Source organism: Anomaloglossus baeobatrachus, unplaced genomic scaffold (assembly GCF_048569485.1).
Source record: "Anomaloglossus baeobatrachus isolate aAnoBae1 unplaced genomic scaffold, aAnoBae1.hap1 Scaffold_2374, whole genome shotgun sequence".
NCBI classification, from domain to species: Eukaryota; Metazoa; Chordata; class Amphibia; order Anura; family Aromobatidae; genus Anomaloglossus; species Anomaloglossus baeobatrachus.
The window spans coordinates 104598-120693 of record NW_027442034.1 but is presented as its reverse complement, the minus strand read 5'-3'; the positions used below and the strand labels follow the sequence as shown (position 1 = coordinate 120693).

At 47.3% G+C, this 16096-nt stretch overlaps 1 protein-coding gene across 1 annotated transcript; it reads right to left on the bottom strand.

The window, feature by feature from the left end:
• Nucleotides 1–1259: 1259 nt before the first annotated feature.
• LOC142261670 (uncharacterized) lies at nucleotides 1260–11024 on the bottom strand. Its single transcript, XM_075332136.1, has 5 exons — nucleotides 10959–11024; nucleotides 10754–10877; nucleotides 10591–10670; nucleotides 6817–6901; nucleotides 1260–3251 (listed from the first exon to the last, which is right to left on the bottom strand). Exons 1-5 carry the CDS (start codon nucleotides 10977–10979, stop codon nucleotides 1525–1527), a joined length of 2037 nt encoding a protein of 678 aa, XP_075188251.1. The 5' UTR covers nucleotides 10980–11024; the 3' UTR covers nucleotides 1260–1524.
• Between the last annotated feature and the right edge of the window lie 5072 nt (nucleotides 11025–16096).

Genomic DNA, 16096 nt, shown 5'->3' with positions numbered 1-16096 from the left:
AGTTAAAAAGGTTGGAAAGACAGCATTTCGGTAGCCAACAGTTTGCAGATGCTGAAAGTCAACCTCTAAGCCATGTCATGCCCTTCTAAAAGCATGTAAAACACAGCAAGGGGACTCCAACCACAGTCTCCCTTGTTTCCAAAAATTGGTCCACACTCACCCCCCTTGACTGGCATCAGTTGCCCCCCATTTTCAACATGAAAAAGATGCTTTGCATGAAGCACTCTCAAAAATACACGTGCCTTTCGCCTCCCCTGGATGACCAAGGGGAAGAAAAGTCCTCTGTGAGCCATAACTTGTTCATCTTGGTTCTTTTTTCAAAAGCGAGGGGACTCCAACCACAGTCTCCCTCGTTTCCACAAATTGGGCCACACACACCCCACTTGACTGGCATCAGTTGACCCCCAATTTCAACATGAAAAAGATGCTTTGCATGAAGCACTCTCAAAAATACACGTGCCTTTCGCCTCCCCTGGATGACCCAGGGGAAGAAAAGTCCTCTGTGAGCCATGACTTGTTCATCTTGGTGAATGTTAGTATGTCCACATTGTCAATGGACAGACGCGTGTGCTTATCTGTCAGCACACCCCCAGCAGCACTGAAGACACGTTGTGAGAGAACGCTGGCTGCGGGACACGACAAGATCCCCAAGGCGTACTTGGCAAGCTCAGGCAATTTATCCAGATTGGAAGCCTAAAATGAGCAAGGCTCAAGTTGCACAGTAATGGCATCGATGTTCCCTTTCATATACTCATATATCTGTGTCTCCTCATCTTTTTCTTCATCCAGCTGTTTAGTTTTCGCATGGGTATTTGTCCTTGTCACTTTCCCATGTGTTTGTGTTGTCTTGGGAGTGGTTTGTCACCTTTTGGCCAACTTTGAGTGTGTTTTCAAGGTGTTTTTAGGTGTTTGTGATTGCCTCCCATTGTTTTCAATGGGGTTCGAGAGGTTCGTCGAACGGCTCGTCGAACGGGGCACCGTTCGACGAACCGAACTCGAACTCTAGGGGGGTGGCTCATCTCTACTCCCTACCTCCCCCAAGCTATGTAATCTATTGTTTTGATTTTTACTGTATTCTTCCCTGTTAAACTTTTGAAAATCGTAATAAAAATTACTGTACAACACAAAAAATTGCTATTTTGTAAGTTTTTTGGTTCTTACATTTTTTTGTGGGGGAAACAAAAAAGTTACTTAAATTCTTAATTTTTGATAAAAATAATAAACATTTAATAAATAAAACATTTCACACTTTCTGGGTATGAAAATGACTTCTCACCTATGTGAGCGCTTTAATATTTAACATGAGATGTTTTGAAAGAAAATAATTTCTCACATTCTCCACAAAGATATGGCTTTTTCCCTGTGTGATTTTTTTGATGTTTAATCAAATGTGATTTACACACAAAACTTTTACCGTATTTTGAACATGAACATGGCTTCTCCTTTGTGTGAATTCTCTGATGTTCAACCAAATTTGATATTACATTAAAATCTCTCACACTCTGAACATGAAATTGGCTTATCTCATGTGTGAGTTCTCTGATGTGTAATAAGATGTGATTTAGTTGTAAAACATTTCCCACATTCTGGACATGAAAATGGCTTATCTCCTGTGTGAGTTCTCTGATGTGTAACAAGAGTTGATTTATTTCCAAAACATTTCCCACATTCTAAACATGAAAATGGCTTTTCCCCTGTGTGAATTCTCTGATGTGTATCAAGATTTGATTTAATTCTAAAACATTTCCCACATTCTGGACATGAAAAAGGCTTCTCCCCTGTGTGAATTCTCTGATGTGTAATAAGATTTGATCTATCTGTAAAACATTTCCCACATTGTGAACATGAATATGGCTTCACATCTGTGTGAATTCTCTGGTGGAAACGAAGACCTGATTTCCGAGTAAAATCTTTCCCACATTCTGAACATGAATATGGCTTTTCCCCTGTGTGATTTCCCTGATGTGTAACAAGAGTTACTTTACGTGTAAAACATTTCCCACATTTTAAACATGAAAATGGCTTCTCCCCTGTGTGAGTTCTCTGATGTGTAACAAGATGTGATTTAGTTGTAAAACATTTCCCACATTCTGGACATGAAAATGGCTTATGTCCTGTGTGAGTTATCTGATGTGTAATAAGATGTGATTTAGTTGCAAAACATTTCCCACATTCTGGACATGAAAATAGCTTATGTCCTGTGTGAGTTATCTGATGTGTAACAAGAGTTGATTTATTTCCAAAACATTTCCCACATTCTAAACATGAAAATTGCTTTTCCCCTGTGTGAATTCTCTGATGTGTATCAAGATTTGATTTAATTCTAAAACATTTCCAACATTCTGGACATGAAAAAGGCTTCTCCCCTGTGTGAATTCTCTGATGTGTAATAAGATTTGATCTATGTGTAAAACATTTCTCACATTGTGAACATGAATATGGCTTCACATCTGTGTGAATTCTCTGGTGGAAACGAAGACCTGATTTCCGAGTAAAATCTTTCCCACACTCTGAACATGAATATGGCTTTTCCCCTGTGTGAGTTCTCTGATGTGTAACAAAAGTTAATTTATGTGTAAAACATTTCCCACATTTTAAACATAAAAATGGCTTCTCCCCTGTGTGAGTTCTCTGATGTCTTACAAGATGTGATTTAGTTGTAAAACATTTCCCACATTCTGGACATGAAAATGGCTTATCTCCTGTGTGAGTTCTCTGATGTGTAATAAGATATGATTTTTCTCCAAAACATTTCCCACATTCTGAACATGGATATGGCTTTTCCCCTGTGTGAATTCTCTGATGTGTAACAAGATTTGATTTAGTTGTAAAACATTTCCCACATTCTGGACATGAAAATTGCTTATGTCCTATGTGAGTTAACTGATGTGTAACAAGATTTGATTTTTTTCCAAAACATTTCCCACATTCTGGACATGGATATGGCTTCTCCCCTGTGTGAGTTCTCTTCTGTACAACAAGGTTTGATTGACAATTAAAACACTTCCCACACTCTGAACATGAAAATGTCTTCGTTCCTCTTCTGTGACTTTTATTTTCCTTAATAGCCTGTGATGAATCAGAAGATAGGACCTGTTTAATAGGATCAGATGGTAGATCTTTGCTCTGAAGCGTTGAGGATACAGCTGGAATAACGCAATGTTCTTCATATGTGTCTTGTGGCACACCAAGATGATATGATAGAATGTCTGAAGAAGTCAGAAGCCCCTCTGATCTCCTAATACAGTCACCTGTCAAGAATAACACTGTTAATACCTTTTCAATAATGTATAGTTTATTTTTTAACTATATCCAAAGTCCATTAAAATTGCAAGTAAAATATATCTTTGTACCGTGTTAGCCAGTAGAGATAAAAAAATTGTTTAAAAGAACAGAGAGTAATGGCCATTAAAAGGTATCAACCACTGAGGACTCTCTGTTCTTTTAAACAATTTTTTTAAAATTGCAAGTCATGTTGCAAAATTTCATTATTCACTAAGGTAATGGTGACAAAACAGTTCACATTCTAACTGAAGACTACGGAGCAAGGACCACTAGAGAATGATATCAGGCCACCAGGATCGGCTCTAGCAGTTTCCCAATTCAGTGTTGAATTCAGCATCTCCCTAGGTTCATGTCTCAGAGTGTCGGTCACAACTATTTTGTAGTAAGATTCTTAGTGGAGAATCGTAAATGAGCCTGTCAGTCAGTCCTATTAGAGGGGTCTGTCCGACACAATCCCTGACAGCCACATGCATTTTACTGAAGAATGGAGGAGCACTACAATTATGTACGAAGAAGCTCTGACTTTGAAGAAAGTGTAAAACTGGAAAGTAAATTTGTAAAGTGGTTTTATCATGTGGTTAAAAATGTGGAAGAATGTGATAAATGAATATACACAGCTATACAACTCATTCCCTTATCTCACCCCTGCTGTACTACAGAACACCAGTTACTGTCTGTCTCTAGTCTCCAACATCATATCTGCTCTCTTTCTGAAACTTAACCTCTCCAAAACTGAACTTCTTCTACTCCCTTTGTCTACTAACCTCCCTAACCCTGACATCTCCCTCTCTGTGTGCAGCACCATGATAATGCCTAGGCAGCAGGTTCGCTATCTGTGTGTTATGTTTGACACCGATGTTCCCTTCACCTCCTATACACAATCTCTCGGTCAGTCTTGTCGCTTGTGTCATGAACTTTCCACTGTTGCAGATTTTGGTGACAAGTTCTGAGTCCGAGTCTCACTTTTTCTTGTGGGACTCAGTTTATTAAATTGACTCCCTTTCCTTTGGGGAGGAAAGGGTTAATGTCAGCTCCTGACTCCTGGCCAGGTGTTTCCAGTTGAGACCAAGCCCAGGCCCTATAAATACCCTCAACTTCCACCAGAGGGTGCAGGTTATTTTCATCATTTGGAAGCTTGGCCAGGAGGTGGAAGGAGCTGTTATTTTCCTCTCTCTGAGACTTGTGTTGTGGGCTGCAGCATTGGTGCTTGCTGCAGCAGTTCTAGGTGTGCTGGTTAAATGCTATGGATGTTCCCCAGTAGTGTGTTTCCTTCCCCCCCTTTTCTGTTTATTTCCCCTCATGCACTGTTAGTGGCTCTTTTGTGTGTGGTTCCCATGTGAACGAGTAGTTGTTACCCCTGTTTATCATATTTGTTAGTGGGGTGTTTATTTTGGTTCTTGTCCCTTCCCCCGGGTGATGGATTGTGGAGGGGGTCTTAACATCAGGGACAAGGACAGGAGATATGACCTAGGTTAGAGGCCTGGACCTCCCTACCAACAAGGGTACCTCCAGATGTTAAGGCTGAGCCCCTACGCTCACCCTAGGGCCAGTATAGGCTTCCCTATGTTCCCCTATCAACCCGTGACAACTTGGATCTGAAAAACATCTGTAGGATCCCCGCTTTCTCACTATAGAAACAACTAAAAAACCCTCACTGTGGCCCTGACCCACTCCCGCCTTGATTACTGTAATTCTCTATTAATTGGCCTCCCTCCTCACTAGACTTTCCCTTCTCCAATGAATCCTTAATGCTGCAGCCAGAGTAATCGTTACTACTAGCTAATCACTGCTCAGACTCTTTTGCTCTGTGCCAGTCATTGCTGTAACGCTTGTGGCCAATATAGAGGCAGCAAATGGGAGTAGTGAAAACACTGGATCACAGGGGTTCTGGGCTTAGCCTTTAGAGGGAGGGGCTTAACTACTTATGATTGTTTGTACATGAACCTTTGAATTGTAAATATGAATATGTTAGCGTTATAGAAATAAAGATTATTATTATAATATAAGCATTACTCTCCTGTTAAATCGTTAAATCCATTGCCATTTCAGGGCAACTACTCTAGTGCTCTTCTTCGATCTTGGCCTGACAATCAGGTGCAGAAAAAAGCTGTTATACTCCATACAAGAGATCTAGGCAACCATTTTAAGTAACCAAATAGTAGAACACGTGCAGGAAAACTGTCACGGGGGGTGTGGATAGCCACCTCTGTATCTGGCCTGTATACAGCAATATTTTTCCACACCGATTCTAATAAACCCTTATCATTTAAAGGGGGTGTCCGGCACCACTCTGCTTCTAGAGGTTTTGTACATGTGTCTTATTTTAGAATATATTAAATATAGGGACCCCCATACAGCAGTATGAAAAATCATACTGGGCAAAATCTAGCCCAGGTTGGTCAATAAGACCATTGCACAGACTCAAACCGACATATATATATAAGCAGGAGAACGAGAGTCAGAAGGTGCCAAAAAGTGAATATAATTTTATTGTTACAATCATAAATGTGCAACCAGCAAAAAAGGAGATAAAAGCAGAGGGGTGTGAAAAAACATAAGCAGGACCGCCAAAATGAATCTTATTAAGGGATGACCAGTTACATGAATAGAACATACAGGGGAAATATCAGACCGAATAATGAAGTGACAATACATATAAAGTGCATGTGCATAAATACATATGAATAGCCCGCTCAGACACCCCCAATGCATAAATAGAGTCTGGTCCAATCATTTAAATGAGGCAGCATATCCAAATTAAAGTGGCCAGTGTATGATCCTGAATATGAAAAAAGAGGCTCCCCCATACCCCACCAACGTACGTTTCGCCTATTTGAGCCCTGTGCTCAAATAGACGAAACGTACGTTGGTGGGGTATGGGGGAGCCTCTTTCTTGCATATTCAGGATCATGCACTGGCCACTTTAAGATGCACTGGCCACTTTACTTTGTATATGCTGCCTCATTTAAATGATTGGACCAGACTATTTATGCATTGGGGGTGTCTGAGCGGGCTATTCATATGTATTTATGCACATGCACTTTATATGTATTGTCCCTTCATTATTCGCTGTGATATTTCCCCTGTATGTTCTATTCATGTAACTGGTCATCCCTTAATACCATTCATTTTGGCGGTCCTGCTTATGATTTTTCACACCCCTCTGTGCTTTTATCTTCTTTTTTGTTTTTTGCTGGTTGCACATTTATGATTGTAACAATAAAATTATATTTACTTTTTGGCACCTTCTGACTCTCGTTCTCCTGCTTATATATTATTTTAGAATATACCTGCACATAAGTGCTGTAATCCACTAATATACAAGAAATCAACGATTCACCAGTATAAATAATATGGAACATGTGAACATTCCACTATAAACTGCACATTCCCCATGTCTAGGATGTACGGGAAATCTCTTACACCTTATTTTTAGGATTAGTTATTTTCAATTCTTTTTAGTTCCACATCGTAGCAGCCGATGACTGAGAAGAATCTGTGACTTCTCTGCATTTAGTGGTCACTACTCACCTGGGCGGTTATCTGTAGGAACCTCCTCTTTACTCCGCTCATCACCCCTCACATATGTCTCTGTAGTATTAATATGGGGCAGATCTTCACCCTGAAACAAATATTGTAAAAGTCACAGCCAGATGGAGAAGTCCCATCTATGATCAGCTCTAATCCTGCCATCTCCACCGCTCTCATTACACAAGTACATACCTCCCAACCGTCCCGGATACAGCGGGACAGTCCCTCTTCTGAGCCTTTGATCCCGGGTCCCGCCCGTGAGGCTGTTTATCCCGGGCTCCACCCACCCACTGTAGCCCCGCCTCGCTGTTTCTCCCTTCTATTCATTACAGAGCCGACCGCGCACCTACTCCTGTGACTGCTGCTGAGGTATGAATCACCCCCTGCAGCAGAGCGACCCCTCCCTGCAGCAGAGCGATCCCCCCTCCCCCAGAGCCGACCCCCCCAGTCCTGGAGCCTGCGTTTGTCTGCAGCTGTTCTCTGATTCCCCGTGTGCGGCTTCTCACTGCTGCAGACACGCGGGGAGTCAGGACGCTGAGGAGACCGTGCAATCAGCACTTCTCTCTCCTGCAGATAGCACTGGCCAGTAATAACCTATGCAGAGTGACATCTGCAGGCTTCTATTAGCTTACCGATCAGTGGTCTCCTGCCTGTGGAGCAGAGCTGCTGGGTCCTAGCTTCCCAACAACTTCAGCTCTGCTTTATCCTGGCTGCCCTACCAGTTAAAGGGAACATGTCAGCAGAAATTTCACAATAAAAGTAATAGATTCCCCTCTCCAGCTCCTGGGCTGCTTCTAGAAAGGTTCCTGTTGTTATTGTGCCCCCTTTGAGACCTACAAAAATACTTTATGAAGTCTTACCTTTTTGTATGCAAATGTGTTTTTATGGTCACGGGGGCGGGCTGTCTGGCGTCCGTTATTCCCCCTCCTGCCGCTTTACGCAGTCCCCCATTGCTCATTTACATACACAAGAACGCCTTCCTCATGTAACTGTCCTCCCGAAGATTTGCGCATGTGAACGCTTTTTCAGGTGATTGCGCAGGCACGAGATTATGGGCGGCGCTGTGATTGTCATCAACAGCGTTAACCAAGTACCCGCCCATAATCTCGTGCCCGCACTTTTCCCTCTGACTCCACCGTTATGCGCAAGTGCTGGCCATATGAACCATGTTACCTATTACCGCTTGCACGAGATTATGGGCGGGTACTTGGATGACTTTGCTGATGACAATCACAGCGCCGCCCATAATCTCGCGCCCACGGTAATAGGTAACGTGGTTCATATGGCCAGTGCTTGCGCATAACGGTGGAGGCAGAGTGAGAAGCGCGGGCACGAGATTATGGGCGGGTACTTGGATGACTTTGCTGATGACAATCACAGCGCCGCCCATAATCTCGCGCCCACGGTAATAGGTAACATGGTTCATATGGACAGTGCTTGCGCATAACGGTGGAGGCAGAGTGAGAAGCGCGGGCACGAGATTATGGGCAGGTACTTGGATGACGCTGCTGATGACAATCACAGCGCCGCCCATAATCTCGCGCCCATGGTAATAGGTAACGTGGTTCATATGGCCAGTGCTTGCGCATAACGGTGGAGGCAGAGTGAGAAGCGCGGGCACAAGATTATGGGCAGGTACTTGGATGACGCTGCTAATGACAATCACAGCGCCGCCCATAATCTCGCGCCTGCGCAATCACCTCAAAAGCGTTCACACTTTGCACAGTGCTCAGTCCCGCGAGAGTGGCACTGGGCATGCACAAAACTTCAGGAGGACAGTTACATGAGGAAGGCGTCCTCATGTATGGAAATGAGCAATGGGGGACGGCGTACAGCGGCAGGAGGGGGAATAACGGACGCCAGGCAGCCCGCCCCCGTGACCATAAAAACAGATTTGCATACAAAAAGGTAAGACTTCATAAAGTATTTTTTTAGGTCTCAAAGTGGGCACAATAACAACAGGAACCTTTCCAGAATGCAGCCCAGGAGCTGCAGAGGGGAATCTTTTATTTTTTTTGCTAAATTTCTGGTGACAGTTTCCCTTTAAAGGGAACCTATCAGGTGCAATCTGCACTCAGATCCAGGAGCAGTTCTGGGTGTATATTGCTAATCCCTGCCTAACCGTCCCTGTATACACTAGCATAGATAAAGGCATCTATAGAAAAAGTATTTTTAAAGAGCTTATATCTTATGCTAATTAGCGCGGGGACTAGTCCCAAGGGCGTTACTTCACTTGGCTAGTCGGCTCACATAGCGTATTAGTACTCACACAGGGGCGTAATAACATGCTAACATGCTATGCGAGCCGACTAGCCAAGTGAAGTAACGCCCTTCGGACTAGTCCCCGCGCTCATTAGCATAAGATATAAGATCTTTAAAAATATTTGTTCTTGATCTCTTTATCTATGCTAGTGTATACAGGGACGGTTAGGCAGGGATTAGCAATATGTGCCCAGAACTGCTCCTGGCTCTGAGTGCATATTGCACCTGACAGGTTCTCTTTAAAGGGAACCTGTCACCAGATTTGGGGCCTTTAAGCTGCGGCCACCACCAGCGGGATCTTATGTACACATTCTAACATGCTGCATACCTCCCAACCGTCCCGGATACAGCGGGACTTTCACGCTTTACGTTGTTTGTCCCGTTGCCACGGGCGGGACGGCCGGCTCCCGGGCTCCGCCCACCCACTCTCTCTCCGCCTCCCTGCTTTTCCCTCCTACCATCCTAGTAGACGTGGCATAGAGAGGAGCGCTGCCTGTGCTGCTGCTGGTACAGTAAACTAATCTCCCCAGCGCTGATTTCCCTCCCTCCCCCCTCACCCCCGGCCGGAGCCTGTCTGTGCGGTCGGCCGGCCGCCTGTCTGTGCGGTCGGCCGGCCGCCTGTCTGTGCGGTCGGCCCGCCACCTGTCTGTGCGGGCGCCCCCCTGCCGCCTGTCTGTGCGGGCGCCACCCGCCGCCTGTCTGTGCGGGCGCCCCCCGCCGCCTGTCTGTGCGGGCGCCCCCCTGCCGCCTGTCTGTGCGGGCGCCCCCCTGCCGCCTGTCTGTGCGGGCGCCCCCCTGCCGCCTGTCTGTGCGGGCGCCCCCCTGCCGCCTGTCTGTGCGGGCGCCCCCCGCCGCCTGTCTGTGCGGGCAGCCGGCCGCCTCATTGTGCGGGCAGCCGGCCGCCTCTCTGTGCGGGCGGCTGGCCGCCTCTCTGTGCGGGCGGCCCGCCGCCTGTCTGTGAAGGCGGCCGGCCGCCTGTCTGTGAAGGCGACCGGCCGCCTCACTGTGCGGGCGACCGGCCGCCTCACTGTGGCTGCCTGCGTGTCCGTGCTGGAGGCCCGCCGGCTGCCTGCGTGTCCGTGCTGGAGGCCCGCCGGCTGCCTGCGTGTCCGTGCTGGAGGCCCGCCGGCTGCCTGCGTGTCCGTGCTGGAGGCCCGCTGGCTGCCTGCGTGTCCGTGCTGGAGGCCCGCCGGCTGCCTGCGTGTCCGTGCTGGAGGCCCGCCGGCTGCCTGCGTGTTTGTGCTGAATGGGTGTGGATGGGGAGTGGATATGGGCGTGACTGTGAAATGGGTGTGGTTAGGGGGCGTGGCCTAAAAATTTGCCGCGGCGCGCTACGCACGCCGCAAACTTTGTCCCTCTTTTCCTTCTTTAAAAGTTGGGAGGTATGCAAGTATAACACATATAATACTGGAGGATAAAACAAGACTGAGCACAAGACCTTCACAGCCGTCTACACATCATAGGGAGATTTCATGGCACCTTCTCTCCATCTACCTGATGATCCTGAGGAACATCGGGGTCTTCTTGTTTACAGTCCTGTGGGAGAAGAGGACGGGGACATCTCTCTGGTGTTGTCCTCTTACTGGATAGAACTGGAGGAGACACATACAGGGGCTGAATTCATTCCTTACATACAGATAATTATAGGCCGTGTGTATTTAGTCCTGTCTATTACCTGGTGATGTGAGGAGCTGGGGAGCCTCCATCATGACGCCCTTGTACAGATCTTTGTGTCCTTTTAAATACTCCCACTCCTCCATGGAGAAATAGACGGTGACGTCCTGACACCTTATAGGAACCTGACACATACAATGATACCGTCACCCCCGATCCCTTCATAGCGTTACTGTATAATGTCCCAGCATTCCCAGCAGTGTCACCTCTCCAGTCAGCAGCTCCATCAACTTGTAGGTGAGTTCTAGGATCTTCTGGTCATTGATGTTCTCATGTATCGGGGGGTGAGGTGGAGGCCCCGTGATTGGGCTCAGGGGTCTTCCCCATCCCTCAGACACAGGGGCCTGACAGCGCTCACTAGAGGTCTTCTTCACTACTGTGTAATCCTGGTTATGGAGAGACACAGTAATAAATCTCACTCCAGACATTTCCAGAGTCCTCACCTCTCCAGTTCTGTCCATCTGTTATTCCCATAGATAAGAATGATGTAATGTGACGTCATCAGAATCTCTCACCTCTCCAGTAAGCCGGAAGAGGATCTCTAGGGTGAGGTGTAATATCCTCTCCGTTATCTTATCCCTCTCCTTTTCCATCCTTGATGGGTCAATCAGGAGAATTCTCTTATATAGAAGATCTCCACTGAGAGGATCCGATATGGTAGAGACCTGAATGGGGAGAAGATGACGATGTAACATCATAAAGAATCCGCTGTAATAATACAATTACTGGAGAGAATAAGGGAAAAAATATAATGAGAACATTCTGGGGGAACATTATACCGTGTGGGGACCGAAAGGGACCGAGGACCGAGGGCAGAAAGGGGCCAAGGACTGATGGCAGAAAGGGGCCGAGGACCGATGGCAGAAAGGGGCCGAGGACCGATGGCAGAAACGGGCCAAGGACCGATGGCAGAAAGGGACCGAGGGCAGAAAGGGGCCGAGGACCGAGGGCAGAGAGGGGCCGAGGACCGAGAGCAGAAAGGGCCCGAGGACCGAGAGCAGAAAGGGGCCGAGGACCTAGGGCAGAAAGGGACCGAGGACCTAGGGCAGAAAGGGGCCGAGGACCGAGGGCAGAAAGGGGCCGAGGACCTGGGGCAGATGGATTTCCTCACTTCCTGCCTCTCATAGATGGGTCATCTGTATCTATCAGAGAAGATGACAATGTAACATCATAAAGAATCCGCTGTAATAATACAATTACTGGAGAGAATAAGGGGAAACATATGAGGAGACAGAACGTGTAGATTGTGTGTGGAGTGAAATATAAGGTTAATATCCAGTGAGGATGGATCCTCGGTGATTGAGGTCACAGTGATGTCACAGTCACATGAGTTACAGCAAATTAAGGGCCACGGTGATGTCACGTGTCATACATAGTGGCATCACCGCTGTGACCAGTAACGTAGCTGCAGTGATGTCATCAGAGACTAAAGGAAACACAGGAGTATCATCCCGAAAACAACAGAATCGCACTTATATAATCTGCCTGCTGCGCCCCCTGTGTACTCTCCACAACAAGTTTTTCAAAGAAATATTCTTAAAGCAGTGGTGGAGGAATAAGTCTGTATCTTTCAAGAAAACTGATATTTACTGACTCGGCTCCTTCCTCACCTGACCTAAATCCTACAGAGAACTTGTGGGCTCCTTTTCTAAGGAAGATTTCTGCTGAAGGAAAATAGTCCCATCTCTAAACAGTTTATGGGAAGTTATGGTTGGTGCGGCCCAACAGATTAAGAAACTGAAAAGGGTACTTTACACGCTGCAACATCGCTGTTACGAACCGGCGCCGCCATAGCCGCAAGCAGCCTGCTGCGGTTCCTGTTGCGCCCAGGCGCCGGCTGCCGTTCTTGGCCGTGCCTCGGGTGGTCCAGTTGGCTGTTCCTTCCACCACGTCTAAGTGTGGAGAGGCGGCTAGTGCGCATGCGTGCGCCGATTTACCCCAGCCAGAGTTTAAGCCCGGTGTTTTGCCTAGTGAGCATGCTCAGCCTGTTTGTGTTATGTCTGAGACTAAGTCCTCAGTTCAGGCTACTGAGCATGCTCAAACTGATAGTCTGCTTTCTAAGCCTGTGGCTCAGGTTACTGAGCATGCTCAGGCACTTAGTGCATCAGAGGCTAGGTCCGGTAAGGACCTCACTGAGCATGTCCGTGAGGTGGCAGGTCCTGATAGGGCAGAGGGTGTCAGGTGTCCTGATGACGTGGCAACTCCGGACTGGCTCACAGAGGCCCGCACCTATGATCTGGCACCTCAGTATTGGTCGTCAGACGATGACTGGTGAAGTGTTTGGGGCGTGGCTGCCATGAGGTCATCAATGACGTGGCGGTTCCAGATAGGTCGCATGTGACATCACTGATGACATGGCACTCTGCTATTGGACCTTGGTGGTTCCACCCTGGGTTTGGGGCGGACCCAGGTTATAAAAGGGGCTGGAGACAACATGGAGGTGCGCAGTCTTCACTTTTGCTCAGTCAGAGCACACCTCCATGTTAGAGCCTCATTGTGGCATAAGCCTATGTTGGGAAGCGGTAGGTAGGGTTAGGCGAACGGTGCCTGTCACGCCAAGATTCGTGGCTCGGCACATCAGGGTCAGACGCCGTGCTTCCCTCCTGCCATTCCAGTCTTGCTATAGCAGCCCAGTGGCGTTAACTGGGCTGCGGCTGCTGTGCTTCCTGTCCGATTGTGCCCCCTACGCACACGGACAACGCACCTGCTGCGCCACCTGTCCGATTGTGCTCCTACGCACACGGACAACGCACCTGCTGCGCCACCTGTCCGGTTGTGCCCCCTACGCGCACGGACAGCGTACTCCAGGACCCCTGTGGAGTTAACAGGGTGTTCCTTATTTTCCTCGGCTTCCCGGTCAACGCTACTGGTGTACCCATCTGGCCTGACGTGTCCTACACACACGTGGCCAGTCGAGAGGTGGCCAGAAACGCTAATCGGAGGACCGCTCGGCCTGACGTGTCCTACACACGTGGCCGACAGGGCGCTTTCGTGGCGGTCTTCCGGTCAACGCTACCTGGTTACCACCCGGCCTGACGTGTTTCCTGCACACGTGGTTGGTGTAGCGCTAGGTGCACCAAAACGCTAATCGGGTTGTCGTCCGGTCTGACGTGTCCCAACACACGTGACCGGTTCCCAGAGTTCCTGGGTTATCTCAGAGCCATCCAGCTCTATAGTCTCCGCCTAACCCTCAGGTGCCAGCAGCTCCATTGTCATCTGGAGCACGGTGGGCCCCGACTGGCGATTAGGATATATACCCCCTGGTCCTAATCTGCCGGTCCCCCCGTAACAATCGCTAGCGATTGCTAGCGATGTCGTGCGCGATAGCACCCACACCCGTCGTTGGTGCGACATTTGGTGCTCGCTGCCGTAGAGAACATTATCGCTACGGCAGCGTCACACGCACATACCTTGTCAGCGACGTTGCTGTGACTGCCGAACAATCCCTCTCTCAAGGGGGAGGTGCGTTCGGCGTCATAGCGACGTCACTGCGGTGTCACTAAGCGGCCGGCCAATAGAAGCGGAGGGGCGGAGATGAGCGGGACGTAACATCCCGCCACCTCCTTCCTTCCGCATTGCCAGTGGACGCAGGTAAGGAGATGTTCCTTGTTCCTGCGGTGTCACACATAGCGTTGTGTGAAGCCGCAGGAACGACGAACAACATCGTACCTGTGGCAGCAGCGATAATAAGGAAAGGAGCGACATGTCAACGATCACAGTTTTTGAACGATTTTGAGATCGTTGATCGTCGCTCCTTGGTGTCACACGCTGCGATGTCGCTACCAGAGCCGGATGTGTGTCACTAACGTCGTGACCCCGACGATATATCGGTAGCGATGTCGCAGCGTGTAAAGCACCCTAAAGACCCGATGGATTGACGGTTTATAACTCAAGAGCGGTTATATTACTATACAATTTTTGCACATTTTGTTAGTTGTCACTGTGCTGCTCACTGGTCTCTACAGAGATTTCAGCGGAGCAGTCATATCAATGTGGCTGCAGCGCTTAAGTCGCAGTAAATAGACAGTTCAGGAGTCAGCTTCATACATAATAGGATATACAGATCAGCCGATTGTATCTCATATGATAGGATAAGATTTATGGACTGTATCTTACATAACAGTAAATACACAGCACAGCAATCACACATGATAGGATTAGATACATGGCTCTGGAAACTGTATCTCACAATATAGGATTAGATAGATGTCTCAGCGGAATGTATAACATGTGATTCGATACACGGACTGTAAGTAGATGCTGACTTTCCTGTTACTTTCTTTTTACTGCACTCTGCAAACTGAGCTCTTCTATGTCAGTGTAAAGCCACATTCAGATGTCTGTGCTGCATGGGTTTCTGAATGAGGCTTTAGACTAACAGAGCAAAACTGAGTTTTCAGAGCATTGAAAAGACAGCCATATTTACCAACAAAGGTCACAATATTACCATTCATGGTGGGAATTGTTGCCAGTATTATCAATGTACACAGATAAGGCCTGTATAGGATGTTATTCACTCAAATAAGTGTGGTGCACAGTGACTGGTCACCAGCCTTTTAGTGATGCTCATACTATTAGATCAGGCGGGCTGACCAGCACTGTATAAGTACATCCTAAAAGGACACCCAATATATGGTAATATTCATCCACAGATTACAAGTTGGACAGGCAATGAGTAGTTCTTATCTGAAAGGTGTGAGTCATCTGTGGTTTATACCCAGCATTGTCTAATCATGCAGGAGGTCAGACCAGGAGATCAGAGTTGTATCCTTACATATCACACACTGAAAAACCTAAGCTATGGTGGGAGGTGTTCGCACTCTAGGTTTTGGCTGCCTGCTTATGATTGGGTAACTCATACAGGCAGAAGACGCACAAGCCCCCACCGGAGAGTAACTAATACCCAGTTGGACATAATAAAAAAAAAATGAACTCATTATGTGCCAATACTTAGATTGCTAATATTTCCACAACAGAGAGGTGAAATAAAAAAAAAAAAAAAAACATTTTATTGCTTTTGTAATTCTATACGGTTTAACCCCTTTCTGACATTGGATGTACTGGTACGACTTATTTAGCAGTGCATTCACGCAAATGGATGTACTGATATGTCCTGGCTATGGTGCCTGTACTGTCCTTGGCTGTGTAACTGCCTAAATGCTACAATTAATTGCGATTGCAGCATTCAGGAGGCTGAGAGAGGGAATGCACTCTCTCCCACTTGATCGGGGCTCCCGCAACGTGATCACGTGGGTCCAATTATTGCCATGGCAACCCCAGGTGAAATGATGACCTTCAGATCTACCAGCTATGGTGTTGTGTTAGATCATGCCTGGAACATGTC

What these genes read in the sequence shown, in the direction of transcription:
- LOC142261670 (XM_075332136.1), bottom strand. Translation starts at nt 10,979, where the DNA reads ATGGAGCTGCTGACTGGAGAG. An exon ending in TGGAGCTGCTGACTGGAGAG is followed by an intron (nt 10,878 to 10,958) that starts GTGACACTGCTG and finishes TGTATGTGTCAG; the next exon opens with GTTCCTATAAGGTGTCAGGA. An exon ending in TCCTACAGATAACCGCCCAG is followed by an intron (nt 3,252 to 6,816) that starts GTGAGTAGTGAC and finishes TATTCTTGACAG; the next exon opens with GTGACTGTATTAGGAGATCA.